A 16,751-nucleotide genomic window follows, 5' to 3' on the forward strand; every position below is an offset into this window, starting at 1 on the left:
TGTTATACGCCGATACCGCCCCAGGAAAGGCAGGGGGAGAGAGGCCGTCGCTGCCCGCTTCTCTCCCCCTGCCTTCCCTGGGGTCTAGAGCCCTGCTGCCGGCCCTTCTCACCCCCTGGCTATCGGCGCCGCTGCCCGTTCTGTCCCCCTGACTATCGGTACCGGCGCCGATAGCCAGGGGGAGAGAAGGGGCAGCGGCACCCATTGCCGGCGCCGCTGCCCCGTTGCCTCCCCCCATCCCCGGTGGCATAATTACCTGGGTCGGGTCGGCGCTGCTGTAGGCCTCCGGCGTGCGTCCCCTTCGTCGTTGCTATGCGCTGCACGGCGCGGCGCATGACGTCAGTGCGCCGCGCCATGCATAGCAACGACGCAGGGGCCGCACGCCGGAGGTCTGGAGCAGCGCAGACCCGACCCAGGTAATTATGCCACCGGGGATGGGGGAGGCAGCGGGGCAGCGGCGCCGGCAATGGGTGCCGCTGCCCCTTCTCTCCCCCTGGCTGTCGGCGCCGCTTCTCTCCCCCTGGCTATCGGCGCCGGCAATGGGGCGCCGGTACCGATAGTCAGGGGGACAGAACGGGCAGCAGCGCCGATAGCCAGGGTGAGAGAAGGGCCGGCAGCAGGGCTCTAGACCTCAGGAAGGGCAGGGGGAGAGAAGCGGGCAGTGACGGCCTCTCTCCCCCTGCCTTTCCTGGGGATGTATCGGGGTATACACGCGCACACACGCACCCTCATTTTACCATGGATATTTGGGTAAAAAACTTTTTTTACCCAAATATCCTTGGTAAAATGAGGGTGCGTGTTATAGGCCGGTGCGTGGTATACCCCGATAAATACGGTACTTTATACGTTTAATGGCAAAAAGGCTGCACCCTGCAGAAGACCAATCCCCCGTCTCATACTGATCCTAAAGTGAAATACTTTATTTTTCTAAGAGGGCATTCTTGTCATAGCTCCAGGGCTGAATACAAATCAGATCACGTCTTTCATTTTTCAGAGGCCTTTTCAAAAATAAAAGAAGTGATCTGATTGGTTGCAATGGGCAACTCAGCAACTTTTCCTCTGGACAGGTTTTGATAAATCTCCCCCTATAGGTTTATTGCATTAACAAATTGCACTTGATGCAGAATCTAATATTTTACAAAAGTTACTACATTTTTCAAAGATGCTCTGACTCGAGTGCTGGAACCTACCTTTTACAGTGTCTTTAATTTTTTTTGCTTTGATCACAGTTCTTCCAAAACAGTCTGGAGCGGAAAGTTTCCTCCCAAGGAGGACAAATCTCGTTGTACATCACAGCAGAACAGAACCCAGGTACTCCACAGATAAAGTTTTGTAATGCAAAAGTAAAAAAAACTTTTACGTTGTTGGTTTATATAAATTAAAAATGGAGATAAGAATGAGTAAATGAAAATATACTAAAAAGTTATTCTTTAAAAAAAAAAAAATAAAGATTGTTCATTGAGGTAGTATTGTGTTATATCACTGTCTCTGAGCAGTTTTTGCTAAACAGAACTTTCATCCAACTTTTCAACCAATTGCGTATGTTTCCTCTTCTCCAGGATCTTGCTGAGCTCCTCTGTAAAGGAATTATACAATGGTGAGCTTGCCTCATCATTTTGTCTTAAAAGCATATAACTATTCCCATTCATTTTCCTTAGCATGTTGGGAAGGGTGCTGATCCCATTGGTAAACTCTGAGGGAAGAGGTGGAGGTGGCGGTGGAGGAGGAGGGTTTATTTTGCTTGAAGGACTAGTTGGCGCCTCACCAGGAATAATCTGAAGACAGCCATCAGAATAGCTGTTCATCTCTTCGGACTTGTCTTTGAAGTTTGAAGATACCGTTTGAAGTTCTACAGCATTCATTCTGGAATTGGTTGTGTTGTATTTACCTTTCCTTTTCTGCTGGCAAGATACATAGAGTAATACAATAAATAGAACAAGGCATAAGCCACCAAGGATAGTTATTACGGAAATGTACACAAACTCCAACTTGGAAGAGCCGTGCGGTGCTGGTGTTGGCAACTGGACAATGGGAGTCGGTTCAGAGTAGATCATCCCTTTCGGTAACTCCAACAAAACGCTAACATTATATGAAGTCACTATGGCCTGCAATCCGCTCTCTTCGGAGTAACAACTATATTCACCGCTGTGTTCTAGAAGCGCATCCGTGATGAGAAGTCCATCGATGCCCACTCTAAAATGAGCATTACCGCTCTCCAATGGGTCTGTGCCATTTACAAACCATTGTGGCTGAGCCAGATTAGACCGGAGGTCACACTGTAGAAAAACATCATCGCCTTTCAAAACTGCCCGCATTTTCTTCAAAGGAGGAACTGAAAAAACAAAAAGTTATGTATAATTACAGTCCAGACCACTGTTTAGAAGACAAAATGTCAGGGTCTATTATTAGTCTTGAGATGGATAAGAATCAATAAAAGGTCTAGTGAGTCTATATATATTTACTGCTCAATCAAGCACAAAGAATGTGTTTTGATTCTCCCTTCTGCTCTTAACCTCCGTTCTCAGCAGCCTAATATTGATTTGTCAGATTTGATTCAGAAAATCCTGGATGATAAATTATGGGTGCCAGGTTTGTGCCATGAATACCAATTCAGATCAGTCACACTGAAAGCATAATAAGGGCAAAAGAAGTAAGCATGGCCTCTGTTCAGTATCTGAATCCTCAAAACCGGGGGATCTCTAATACAAGACTCCAGTGTCATAATAATTAAAGAACCTCCATGGTTTTGTTATATTAACCCTACATAGTGGTTATAAGGTAATTTTTGAGCTCTACTAATATTATTGAGACCCTGAGACTCTCCTTCGTGGTGCACAGCTATTTTCACTCTGTACATTTTAGGAGGTTAAACTAGACCTGGGCTGTTTTTCAGCAGAATAATACAGGTTCTTCTTTACCTTGTCTGGCCAATCACAGCACAGCAGCTAGTCCTTACTACTATGCCATAACACAGTGCTGGTGAAAGTGCACTGTACTGAACAGCTTGCCACTGAGCTGGTGCATTAATTTACCTTTCAGGGACTTGTATGGATGGCCTGGAGAATGGAGACAGGCTCAAAAACTGTAGGTCCACAGTCCAGACTCTCCCTCACTCTGTACATAGCACTAGCATTTACCCACCTCCACATCCTGGTCTCTCTAGAGATGCAATGAGCCTAACAACAAGCAGTAGACAGCAGATTGCAAAAAAAAAAAAGTGAGAAACCTAGTGGCCGAGAGTTGTTTTTTTTTCATGATATTGTCATTAAAGGGGTACTGCAGTAAAAAGTAACGTATGCCCTGTCCACCAGATTGGGGATAAGTGTCAGATTGCAGTGGCTCTGACCGCTGGGACCCCCCACGATCTCCTGAACGGAGCTCTCTGAGAGGAGCGCATGCTGTGGTTGGCACGCACTCCATTCATTTCTATGGGAGCGCCGGAGATGCCAGAGTACAGCACTCTGGTCTCTTCAGCACTCTCATAGGGGATATGCTACTTTTCGCTGTAGTACCCCTTTAAGCCTATTGGTGAAGCCTGGAATCTAAGAATCATGAATGAAAGGCTCTATAGAGTGCTCAAACACCTTTAGCACTGCTCAGAGATGTAGGTTACTAAAATTCTGACACAGCATTCTGAGAAGGATTTTATTCAAATAAATTGCAATGTCCTTGAAACGTTGTAAGTGTTTATCTCTGAGTAGTATCAAGAGATAAGCATATTTGATTTGATTCTTTAAATCAACTGTGTTGCTAGAACACTGACTTTATCAATGTGTTTTGCCCAGAAGTATCAGAACATACTTTATTGAATTTTTCCTTTAGGTTCCCCTCCACACTGCTGAATCACCAAGGAATCAAAGCTCCATTGATGTCAATGGAAGAACCTGATGAGGATTTTTTTTTCTGATTCAAGAAGAGACATGTAAATTCTAGAAGCAGAAAATAATCCTGGTCAGAACCTTTGACTGACATCAATGGGAATTTGATTCCACATGGAAATTCAGCTTGAATTGGCTTCAAATTGTTTGTCCTTGTTTTTGGAGAAGTAGAGGAAATTCAGGAAATGCCTATTTCGCAGGGTCCACTCATATTTTCAGTAATGGAATTTGTGTAAAGCACACAGAGCAATAAGCATGACCACAATGTGTAAAGAACATCACAAAATGGCTTCCCAGTAAAAATGGTAGAATGGGTGTTTTGTGGGCTAGTACAAACTCCAGTGGGCTGTTTTAATCAATTCCATCCTAAAATTCACGGCTGAATTTCCACTGTAATTCCCCAACCCTATTCCGCTCACACAACAGATTTTGGATGGAAATACAGGTTCCATTGACTTTCTATTTCAGAAACATTCATAAATCTGTGTCCACTCCTATGTTTCTGTCTTCCTATGACCCCGGGTTATCAGCCTCTGTTGGGAACCAGCCCATGTCACTTTTTTGAGGAGGATGGAAATCTTCATTTCCTGTAAATCCCTATTTTTAGAAATGCTCTTTAAATAAAGAATGCCTTGAGTGTTTTTTTTTTTATATTTTTTTTCTCAAGTAGCAGATGGTAAAATAACATTAAAATATCACTTTGATGAATAATAGTAACAAAAAAATATTAGTGACCACTGTAGTGTAATATAACATTGCCAATATTGTATACTACAGACAAGAATTGCAAAAATTATAAAAATAATCATGAAATTATGTTGCAACTTAGTCCTCAGGCCCCAAGCACCACATTTGTAAGGCATGACTCCCATAAGGATGCTGCACAAGCAGGTGATCTATGCAGGAGAGCAGGACCCACCAGTCAGGTTTCTGGACCAAATTTGCTTATGATATTCTCCTTACAATTATAGGGGTAGTCTAACCACCATCCAATGCTTTCTGAGGTCTACCATCTCTGCACTTCCTGGTTCCCTTTGACAAAAACATGTAACTGCTGCAGCTGATCACCAAGTGACTGACTGCAATGGGTACATGTCCAAGTTGAGAGGGACCAGCGAGACCTGGAAAGCATCAGAAAAGGAGTGATAGGGAATTGTTAGGTGGAGTGTTTCTTCTTTTTTGGTATTTAAGCTTTATAATAAAATATTATATATATATATATATATATATATATATATATATATATATATATATATACATATATTATTTTTATTTTATTTCAAATTTATAAAATTTTTTTGTTACTGTCCGGGTGAACCATTTAATCCAAGAAAAAAAATTCCAGGACATGTTAGCAGAGATTTACTATTTACATAACCTGACAGAATTCTACTGCGCAATGCACCAAGAAATGGCATGCACCAAACTAATGTTGCTGACACTTTTTAGGTCTACCTTAACAGTTCTGATGTATCTAGAAAAGGGTCTTTATTAGGTAATGTGTCAGATCTATATCATTGCGGGAATCTGTCAATATTATTATATTATATCATTGAGGGAATCTGGCTCTATATCGTGCTCAGAGGCATTGCCGAGCCACAGTATGCATGTCTTTTTCCTCCCTGCCTTGACTAATGATGTACAAGGCTCAGTGCTGGATCCAAGCCCCGTAAGGGGGTGGGGGGTTGGCAGGCATGCATACTGCAGCTTGGCAATGCCTTTTTGACATTTAAAGGGGTATTCCGGCTTTATCCATCTTATCCCCTATCCAAAGGATAGAGGATAAGATGTATGATCGTAGGGGTCCCGCTGCTGGGGACTCCGACATTCTGTGCCGAGCGATGCCTCCGAGACGGGGGTGTGACATCATGGTCACGCCCCCTAGTTACGTCACGCCACCCCCCTCCCATAGACATGAATGGAGGGGGCATGGCCATGATGGCCGTGACATCACTAGGGGGCATGGCCATGATGTCACGCCCCGTCTCAGAGGCAGCGCCTGGCACAGAATGTCGGAGGCTGCACAGAGATCGCGGGGGTCCCCAGCGGCAGGACCCCAGTGATCATACATCTTATCCCCTATCTTTTGGATAGGGGATAAGATGTATAAAGCCGGAATATCCCTTTAAGCTCTGATCCTAATATAGAGCTGACAGATTCCCTTTAAAAGAGGTTTTCTTTTGTGTTGGTGAATATATAGCCAACCATGAGATGTAGTCACTATTAGACTATGTTTGGTCCATTTATCTCAATGGACTTGGTACCAATTCCCCTTGGTATATGTCAGCATACTGCCAATGTATAGGCAGTAAGGGCAGTATATAGCGGAAAAAAAGCGAAGGTAGCGCCGGGTGCGGTGTAGGTCTCTAGCCGGTGTAGGTAGGTACCCGGGTGGGGGGTAGCGTGTCCCTTGCTGGTGACAGTAGCTTGGTATGCAGGCCTGCAGCGTGAGGACGGAGCCCAGGGGTGGGTCCGTATGTAGAATGCAGAAATATAGAAAATGCTGCGGTAGCGCTTCCAAGGAATTAACCCAAAATAAATAAAGCAAGATGCGTTTCAGGAGTCACAGCTCCCTTTATCAATTGCAGGTGGTTGCTGCAACCACCTGCAATTGATAAAGGGAGCTGTGACTCCCGAAACGCGTCTTGCTTTATTTATTTATTTTCTTTGATTTCTTTATGCTGTAAAAATAAATTATTTACTTTTATACCAATACCCAAGACTTTGGGTTAATTCCTTGGAAGCGCCACCGCAGCATTTTCTACATTTCTGCAATGTATACAAGGAACATAGGGTATTGTTTAATATTTGAACATAGCCTTACATACATAGAAAGTTGCAGTAATTATATCATGCAAAACATGCAATTTGTATATATCATATGACACTACTAAAAAAATGTGTTTGGTTTGTCAATTTTTTCACGCTATATCTAGATTGCCCATATCTGAATATTGAACCTTTTGGGATCTTAGTTCCACTGTGTACTCTAACTTCCTTCTGTGTCCAGATCTCTTATATAACTGTTCTGGGACCGCAGCGCTCCTATGTTCACTATTGTACATTTGGGAAGTTAGAGAGGAAACTTGGGCAACATTAAGACTTCCTGAAGCGTGAAATTTTAGTTAACAGATCCCATGCGATTGCTTTTTGTAGAAGCATCTGTTGCTTTTTCCAACACTTTATATTCGAATGGATTGGTTATTCTTCAGCTAAACCACGAATGCAAAAACATAACAAGGCTAAAAATAACATCATGGATTTACTGGCTATTTTATACAAGCAATGTGTACATAAAGCCTTAACTCCTCCAGCCCTGCGCTCCCCGTCCCCATGCTTTGCAGCGAGCTCATTAAGTCTCATTTTCTTGCTAGCATGCAATAGCGATGTTGTAAAATAAACAGAGCGTTTACCCTCATCTGTGTCGTTTATACATCCTCTGTTACCACTCTGCATATCCTGCGTCATCTGTACCCTGCAAGCAGCCAAGAACAACAAGTCATACAGTGAAGTGTGATGACAATCAAAGGCCTCAAGTCAACTGGAGCTACAAGACGTAATAAAAGGAAGGAAAGAAGCCAGAGAGGACAGAATTCTTGATGACATCAGGAGAAAGGAGAAGAATTGTCGCTCTGCCATTTTAATTAAAAATAATTTGCCGCATTATTCTAAAGTTTTACATGCAACTTTTAATTAGTTCTTCTTTTATGTTATTGTTTAAAGTATACCTCCAGTGGAAAAATAGATACTTAATAAAAAAAAACTCATCATTATCTCATGTTACATATACACTGGAGCTGCAGCCCAGTCCCTGACACACTTTCTACTACCCTGACTGCCTACATGATACTTGCCACTCCTTCCTCTTCCACTGCACTGCAGAGCATATTTAAAGGGGTACTCAGGTGGAAAACAATCTGTATAAAATCAACTGATGCCAGAAAGATAAACAGATTTGTAAATTACTTCAATTTAAAATTTAAACCTTCCAGTACTTATCAGCTGCTGTATGCTGAGGATCTTCTTTTCTGTGTAACCACAGTGCTCTCTGCTGACACCTCTGTCCATATCCACAACTGTCCAGAGCAGGATAGGTTTGCTATGGGGCTTTTTCTCCTGCTCTGGACAGTTCCTGACATGGACAGAGGTGTTAGCAGAACGCATTGTGGGCAGGCAGAAAATAAATTAAAAAAGAAAAGAACTTCCTCTGGAGCATAGAGCAGCTGATAAGTACTGGAAGGTTTAAGATTTTAAATTGAAGTATTTACAAATCTGTTTATCTTTCTGGCATCAGTTGATTTTATACAGATTGTTTTCCACCTGAGTACCCCTTTAAATATGCTCTGCAGTGCAGTGGAAGAGGAAGGAGTGGTGAGTATCATGTAGGCAGTCAGGGTAGTAGAAAGTGTGTCAGGGACTGGGCTGCAGCTCCAGTGTATATGTAACATGAGACAATGATGAGGTTTTTTTTTAAATAGAAGTAATTTACAAATCTGTTTAACTTTCTGGCACCAGTTGATTTTTTTTAAAAAAGATTGTTTTCCTCCGGAGTACCCCTTTAAGGTAAGAGATACAAATTATTTCAACTGTTTCCCTGTTTGGGTTTGACATATTAGTTATTACAGCTCTTTCTCTCGGAAGGGAGGAAGTAATAGGTTGCAGTAATTATGGTTTCCCCCTACTGTGTACCATGTTCTAGTTATACAACCTGCAAGTAAATGAAGATAGAAAAACAAATCACATTTTTTTATTCTTTCTTAGAAATTTGAAGGTGTAAATCCTATGATTTTTATATGGCTCATTGAAAAACGTTATGAGAAAAATTATCTGGTGAAAAGAAAATCAAAAATACTTTTGAATTACCGTATTAAACACTTCTCCAACTTTCTTATATTCTTAATGTTTAATTTCCTCATCATTTTCAAGATATTGGTTATCCCTGCTAAATCCGTGCTGATGAGCCAAACAGGGCTAGGGTCTTGTGACTCTGGTTAGCTCCAGAGTTAGTTAGCTTTCCAACTGTATCCAACTTTTGTTCTAGACTAAAAACCATGGTCTGTTGGGGTTTGGTTTTCAGTGCAGGTCAAAAGCCGGATACAGCCAGAAAGAGAACCGTCCAGAGTCACTAGCTTACTCCATTCGGCTCATTGAAATGAATGTAGTACAGCTCGGATCAGGCAGGGCTACACAGCAGACAGATCCAGCTGACAGAGAGTCGAAATGTGATGTAAATGCACCCTTACTAACATTTGCATGCTGAATACCTGTGCATACCTAGTCTTATCCAGCTGCATTAGACAGCCCCATAATAAGTCTATGGAGCCCATCTAGTGCAACTGGACAGAGATCGCTGTGTGCTGGTGAGTGTGCAGTTCTTTCTGATCATTCTACCAATAGATGGTAGAGTCAACACTCAGACCATTGACCTGATGAAGAAGGGGGTTTCCCTTGGAAACACATTGTCCACTACATGCACCTGAATTTTGTGTGTAACAATTTAAAGCACTGAAAGACAAAAAGTCTATCGTTTGATCTTTGGGTCAGTGCTACGGGCCACAAGTTGGAACTCCAAAAAGGGGTATCCCTGCCTATCTTTATCTGCTCTACACATTGGTAAATGAGAGGGACACTTTAAAGTCAAAATAAGTTTATGGCTTGAAGATCTGGTGGAAAAATGACTTCCAACAACTCTTTTATGGGTGATATATTAACCACAATCAAAGAATGAAAAAAAGAAGACCTCACCAGTCTTAGAAAAGAGAAGAGCTTACCAGTCTTGTGATGTATGGGGTTGTCGACATGCGTTGCCATCCCAACCACAATATGGATTCCTGGCCAGGATGCAGTCATAGCATGACGTGTATTGATTACAGCCAGACAGAGGTATCTGGAGGACTCCGCTCTGGGTGCCAATATACAAATTATTCTGAAACAACAAATTACCAGATATAAATGATTAATATTTTATGTGATTTATGCTACAAGATAATTTAAATACACCTATCCTGGGTGGATTAAATTAATTTAAGAGATATACACTATAGTTAAAGTCTTAATCGTTGTTCTGGCTTCAAGGGAACTTTGAGAGGAGTTCAGTAAATGAATGGTACAATTTATATAAACTGAGGCAGAGGTAGAGTACAAACTGTCTTCTTACCAAAAGGAGTTTGTTAAATTAAATTATATAAGCAGAAAACAAGCACAAAGAGATCATTAGATATGACTGCTTGATATTATCCCAAACCAATTACATGACCAGTTTGGATCTGTAAACCAGTTATATGAACATAAAGAACACCAAATTAAAAAGGAACACTCCAGGCAAAATGGATACACTGAGGTATGTGCAGTGCTAGAAGAGGTGCATAGCTTCTCTTTCAGCTCCTTGAATCTCTGTCACACACAACTTATTTAAAGGGGTACTCCAGAGAACCAAATGTTTTTAAATTCACTTGTGTCAGAAAGTTATACAGATATGTAAATTTCTTCTATTTAAAAATCTTAATCCTTCCAGTACTTATCAGCTGCTGTATGCTCCAGAGGAATTTGTGTAGTTCTTTCCAGTCTGACCACAGTGCTCTCTGCTGACACATCTGTCAGGAACTGTCCAGAACAGGAGCAAATGCTCATAGCAAACCTATCCTGCTCAGTATAACTCTGACACCCACAGAGGTGGTAGCAGAGAGCCTAGTGTCTGATTGAAAAAAGACTACACAACTTTCTCCAGAGAACACAGCAGCTTCCGAGATAACAGAGGGTGGGTACCATATCCTGATCACTGCGTGTGGGCAAAACCACACCTGCACGTGGTGGCCAACAGCTGCATGATCTTGCTGCAACATTGTGTGGCTATCGCCCCCTGTATGTGGGCATGGATTTTACCAGCACATGATGATCATGATATGTACTCTCCCCTTCTTGTCACGGAAGGTATACCCCTGAAATTACAGGGGCCAGAAGTGGAGCGCCAGGGACCAAGAAAAGACATACTATTTATTTTCCCTAGACTACCCAAGCTACCATATACATTAGATGTGTGTCAAGACCGGTTGATCATCTAATATATATTATATGATGGCTTTCCAACTCTCCACCACTGGTAGATGTCTGGGAAGAGCAGGATCAGGTATGTTGTATTTCAAAGGCCTGATCCTTTGTCCTCTGAAAGATCACCTGCTGTCAAGAGTTTCTGGCAGCAGCTTTCTGAAAACATGCTCAGTGAATCGTGCACGTGTATGAGGGGAATAAGGAACAACAGCTGTAGGCCAAACAAGCATTCACTATGGCCATCTTATATGTATGGCAACTTTTTGCCCTTCAGCATGGGTGTAACTACTAAGGAAGCAGGTATAGGAGGTGCTATGGAACCCAACAAACAAGAGGGACCATTTCTACTCAGACATAAGGTGAAGTCCATGATGACTATAGAACACAGTAGTGAAAAAGTGAATGAAGAACCACTCTAAGTTATATTATTAAGTTTTTTTTTTAGCCTTGTTTCTATACAGTGACATCAAATGAGCATTATACCGACAAGTGCCAATTTATCATTCATTTGCTTCTATTTAAGCCAAATAAGTAAGGAAATTAGTTGTAGGCTACTTTATAGAAAATACTTCTATGCACAAGCACCAACATAACAAAAAGAGTTGTCACCATGAGAAATTAACTGAAATAGAAATACACAATAATAGTTTTTTGCATTTGCTTCCCATATCTCAAATAGAAGGGAACAATTATTTTTATTTCATTCCTTGGAAACACAAAAAAATATTTGTGTGAGAGCAGCCAAGTAATAAGTAATGACATCTCACGACTGCCAGTACTCTGGACTTGCAAATGAGCAGTAGATGCAAAGAACCATCAATATCTGCAGCCGAGGAGCCAAGTTCTTGGCATAAACACATTCCTCATTCCATGTCTGTTTAGTAGAGTTATACATTTCTTACATCCCAACATGCACCATAACAATGGCTCCAAAAAATTCTAAATGTCTCAAAAAAATATTTCTCACATTTATGTGTAGCGCCTTGTCCACAATGATGTTATGTGGCCACATCTGTGAATGGTTGCTGTGAAACATTACATTTCCATAGGCAAAAAATCATTACGGTGATGTGTTTGCAACATACAGCCAGTGGGCGGTGCTGCTATATCATCACTATATCATCACTATCTAGTCCTTACAAAGTTTAGGGGACAGGTAGGAGATTTCTAACATTAGAAGTTCAATTATTCTCCTAATTTTTTGCAGTTTTGCACAGTTGTTCTAGTCCCTGAAATGCATTATATATCTCTATAGGTCACAGCATTGTTAGCAGATACCAGTTTCTGTAGAATGAAATGAATATCTTTTCTACTGCTTACAGCCACCACTAACAGGAATGTACTGTGGGTGGATTTTCTGGAACTACCAATGAATTACACACTGTTGAATTTTTTGTGCTAAAGCCCCCCCTATATAGTCAATCTCTCCTTCTGCTTTTCATCTCTGCAGTAGCAATGTAAACATCTTACTTTCTCTGAGGTCGCCATACTAGCATCAGCAGACACTAAAATGATAGGTTGAACTTCATGCACTAACCTACCATTACTAAAACGGGTGAGAAATCACATGGTTTAAAGGGTACCTCTCATCAAAAAAACTTTTGATATATTATAGATTAATGTATGCAGAATAACTTTACAATTGCATGTTATTAAAAAATATGCTCCTTTCTATTTAATTTTCCACTTTGAAGAAATGACCACTAGGGGTCTCCCTACCAGTCCTGGCAGCAAGCATTTCAGACTCATGCTGGAGTCCTAAACACTACGAGCTGCCAGTCTGCTTTGTTCACAAAGGAGAACACTCGGAGCTGCCAGCCTGCTTTGTTCACAGCCTGTTTGGCTGTGAACAAAGCAGGCTGGCAGCTCTGAGTGTTTAGGACTCCAGCATGAGTCAGAAATGCTGATCGGGAAAAATACAATAGAAAGAAGCATATTTTTCATTAACATGCTATTGGAAAGTTATTCAACATTCATTAATCTAAAATATATCAAAAGTTTATTTGATGAGAGGTACCTTTTAAAGGGGTACTCTGGTGGAAAACTTTTTTTTTTTTTTTTTTTCAAATTAACTGAAGAAAGTTAAACATATTTGTAAATTACTTCTGCTAAAAAATCTTAATCCTTCCAGTACTTATCAGCTGCTGTACACTACAGAGGAAGTTGTATAGCCTGACCACAGTGCTCTCTGCTGACACCTCTGTCCATTTCAGGAACTGTCCTGAGCAGGATAGGTTTGCTATGGGGATTTGCTCCTACTCTGGACAGTTCCTGACATGGACAGAGGTGTCAGCAGAGAGCACTGTGGTCAGACTGAAAAGAACTACTCAACTTCCTCTGGAGCATACAGCAGCTGATAAGTACTGAAACGATTAAGATTTTTTTTTATAGAAGTAACTTACAAAACTGTTTTACTTTCTGGCACCAGTTGATTTGAAAAAAAAAAAAGAAAAAAAAGATGTTTTCCACCGAAGTACCCCTTTAAGCTTGGTCATACACCTTGATATAAAGGGGTACTCTGGAGAAAAATAATGTTTTCAAGTTAACTGTCAAAAGAAAGTTATTACAGATTTTTATATTACTTCTAAAAAAAAACTTAAATGGGTACTGTCATTTGGAAAAACTTTTGATATGGCCTAGCAACATGTCAAAAGTTTGGATCAGCAGGGGTCTGAGTGTTAAGACCTTCACTGATCAAAAGAACAAGGCAGGAGAAATGTGAGTTCACTCCCAGCTCTGTTACGTAATTGAGGCAAACTCGCAATGTAAGTCTATGGAGCCTGTCTCGATCACATGACACAGAGCAGTGAGAGGAGAGTGTCAGTGTGGACTTCTCCCACTTTGTCCTCCTGATCAGTGGTGGTCTGAACATTCAGACCCCCGTCGATCCAAACTTTTGATATGCCGCTAGGACATGTCAAAAAGCTGTCGGCCAGCAGCTACAGCGGTCAGCTATTCAATCTAAATATCACTTTTTTCAATGGGATAATATCCCAATTCGATTAAATATAATTGAATTTGGACATTGTGTAAAAAATGTGTTATTAGTTCTTGGAACAAAATCTATTGAAGAAAAAGTAAATCAGAAACGATTGCAGAAGGAAAGGTGCTGTAAACCACGACTTGTAAAATTCACAATCATATCCTCAAGAGCTGAATTTGTTGTCCATACATTGAATTACTGCAGCTTTTATACAAGACCTTGAGCAAGAAGGTAGAAGGACACAGGGTTATTTCTCTCTTTTACGACCCCTTTGCTTCATTCAATGATTACAGTTCACATTGTTTGCATTTTTCTTAGGGATTATCTGAAGGTGCCTATGCACATTAGATACTGTATATGCACTGCTTTATCCAACAAACATATTTGTTCCTCAATGTTCGATGTTGGGGGAACCAGAGATCATGAACCATATGTTGGATTTCGGCATGAAATTTTTGGTTCTGCCGGGAAAGAAATGTTGCACGGAGTGGAAACTATTAACCTTGCAGAGTAGCATATTACAGAAGGACATTGAAATAAAACAGGTTTTTAGAGAAAACTATAGTATAGTTTACCTGTTTTTTGGATATGACCATATTTTCAATTGCTTGTGGCCTTTTAAAAACCTGTATTTCTTCTATTATGTGAACTTTGTTGTTGACAACCACGGCCTTGTGAATCCAGCCATTGTCTGCAGAAGAAAAAACGGAGGAAGATTAGAAATGTGATTGGGATGGGATTCACGCTCTCATCAGTACAAGATATGGAAACCATGGCAATATGGAGTAAATAATCAGGAGGAGCACATGGAGGAGGAACATGCCAAAAACAGCTATATGCAGGTTGGAATAAATTGTTCTGTAATTTTAAGATGGATATGTGCCAGGATACATCCACTTGAGGAAGCACATTTAGCTACAGGGAATAATTTACATGGTTTTATTCACATATTTAGCAGGCTATATACCATCGCTGTTTGCCTATTTATTGTTTGGCCAACAGCTATCTCTTCTGATCCCACAATAGACATGTAAATTAAGCCGTGCATACAGCTGCAGCTCTGGCATTGGCTTGAACAAAAGGATCTAGTACGGTAATCCAACATGTCTAATCCTCCTCTCCTCCATCATCTGCAGTTAGGGGAAAATTCAGGAGCAAACTATAAAATTTAGATGGTTGACTGGTCCTGCCAAAATCTGTGACATCAAATGCATATGGCTGGCTTAAAAGAATGAAAAATAAATCCATTATTTGGTGGTTTGTTATCATAGAAAATAACCCCCATAAAGCACATTTCTAAATCTGACCATATGATATCCTCAAAGACAGCTGCTGAACACTACAGATCTAGTTTTTTTTTTTGAAGTTTTACTTTTGTATACATTTTCCCTGTAAATCAATGGCCAAACATGTTATACATGGGTTTGAGTTTGCCATAGCTGAAGCTGCTCTTACTTAGGTGTTTTCTGCTGTAGATATGCCCTAGTAGGATATATAGACAGTGGTTGTCCTTTTAAAACCCTGTGTAATCATACTGCGTCCAATACGTTTATACTTTCAACTGTTGAGTACAATACCGTAGGGCAGTGGTCTCCAACCTGCGGACCTCCAGATGTTGCAAAACTACAACCCCCAGCATGCCCGGACAGCCATCGGCTGTCCGGGCATGCTGGGAGTTGTAGTTTTGCAACATCTGGAGGTCCGCAGGTTGAAGACCACTGCCGTAGGGAATCAGAGCTGCAGACATGCACAGATAGCTGACAAGGGGATAAAACACAGTTATAAAATCATGTTTTATTACTGTGCTAAAGAGTACCAGAGGGGGTGAGGGGCTGCACCACATACGCCTCTTGAAAGACCCCCCCACACAAACTTCTCCCTGCTCTGTGTGATTGAAGTACAGAGATTTTAGGAGGAAGGAGGTGTGCACGCTGCAGGTCAGCACCACCTCTACAACTCTTGAGCTTGGAAAGCAAAAATTATTTTATGTCTTTGCAAACGGTCATCCACTACAAGACAGATCTCATGTCTGCAGCTGTGAGCATTATATTAAGATGAAAGTTTATCTTTAACTTAATCATATTTTTGGAGTGTGGAAGGAAACTAAACACACAAGAAAACCATGTGGACAAAACAAACTGCTCTGGTCAGATAAGGTGAACAAGATGTAAACAGAGGCTTATGTGATATGAAACACAGCTAAATTTACTGTGTAGAATAGATGTAGAAATATGTGAAACCTGCAACAATAACAAGTACCTAATGTACAGTATGTATAATCTAAACTTGTAGGCTGCCGAGGACTCCAGTGGCAGTCTGCATTATGCTGTAGAGAAAAGTTTAGAAAGGAAGTTCTGGCTTACAGACCTGTCCCTAGAAACAGCACATCATACTGTTCTTTGTCCAGAGCTGTGACTCTGTCTACAACGATTCGAGTATATACAATGTTCTTCTTGGAGAGAAGCTGTTTGTCTCCAATTGGCTTGACCACCTCAGATACCAGAGGATGGAGTTTTACAAAATCAAGGACATTATTCGGGAGATCCTGTGAAGAGTTGTAGCCACTGCTCCGAAATTCATTTGTGATACACTGTTAGAGAAGAAAAAACAGTAAAGTAAAATATTCAAATGATCTTATTATAATTTCTTGGAGCATCCTATTCTCTACGATCTTCAAAGTCAACCTTATATGGCCACCTCAGCATTTACTCAGATAACAATGAAATGTGTGTCATTTACAAATATGAAAAGTTACTATTTCAAACATAATTGCACTAAAATGCAAAGAATTAGATCTGATTGCAGTCCATCATCCATGTCAGGTGGGCCAGGGAGCTAAGAGC

General features: G+C 40.9%; 1 protein-coding gene across 6 annotated transcripts in view; it reads right to left on the reverse strand.

Annotated features, from left to right (window-relative positions):
* Positions 1–1,434: 1,434 nt before the first annotated feature.
* Positions 1,435–16,751, reverse strand: part of SEMA4G (semaphorin 4G) — a 190,800-nt gene continuing 175,483 nt past the window's right edge. For 5 of the 6 annotated variants that reach the window (XM_056529588.1, XM_056529589.1, XM_056529590.1 and 2 more), the window contains 5 exons: positions 16,276–16,498; positions 14,484–14,599; positions 9,650–9,804; positions 7,292–7,353; positions 1,435–2,332 (listed from right to left, as the gene is read on the reverse strand). In XM_056529588.1, coding sequence (XP_056385563.1) covers positions 1,503–2,332; positions 7,292–7,353; positions 9,650–9,804; positions 14,484–14,599; positions 16,276–16,498 — 1,386 coding nt within the window. In that variant the 3' untranslated portion in view covers positions 1,435–1,502. The remainder of the gene's footprint in view (positions 2,333–7,291; positions 7,354–9,649; positions 9,805–14,483; positions 14,600–16,275; positions 16,499–16,751) is intronic. The other variant, XM_056529593.1, reaches the window with a different exon arrangement.

This window comes from Hyla sarda, chromosome 7 (genome assembly GCF_029499605.1).
Source record: "Hyla sarda isolate aHylSar1 chromosome 7, aHylSar1.hap1, whole genome shotgun sequence".
In the NCBI taxonomy this organism is placed as follows: Eukaryota; Metazoa; Chordata; class Amphibia; order Anura; family Hylidae; genus Hyla; species Hyla sarda.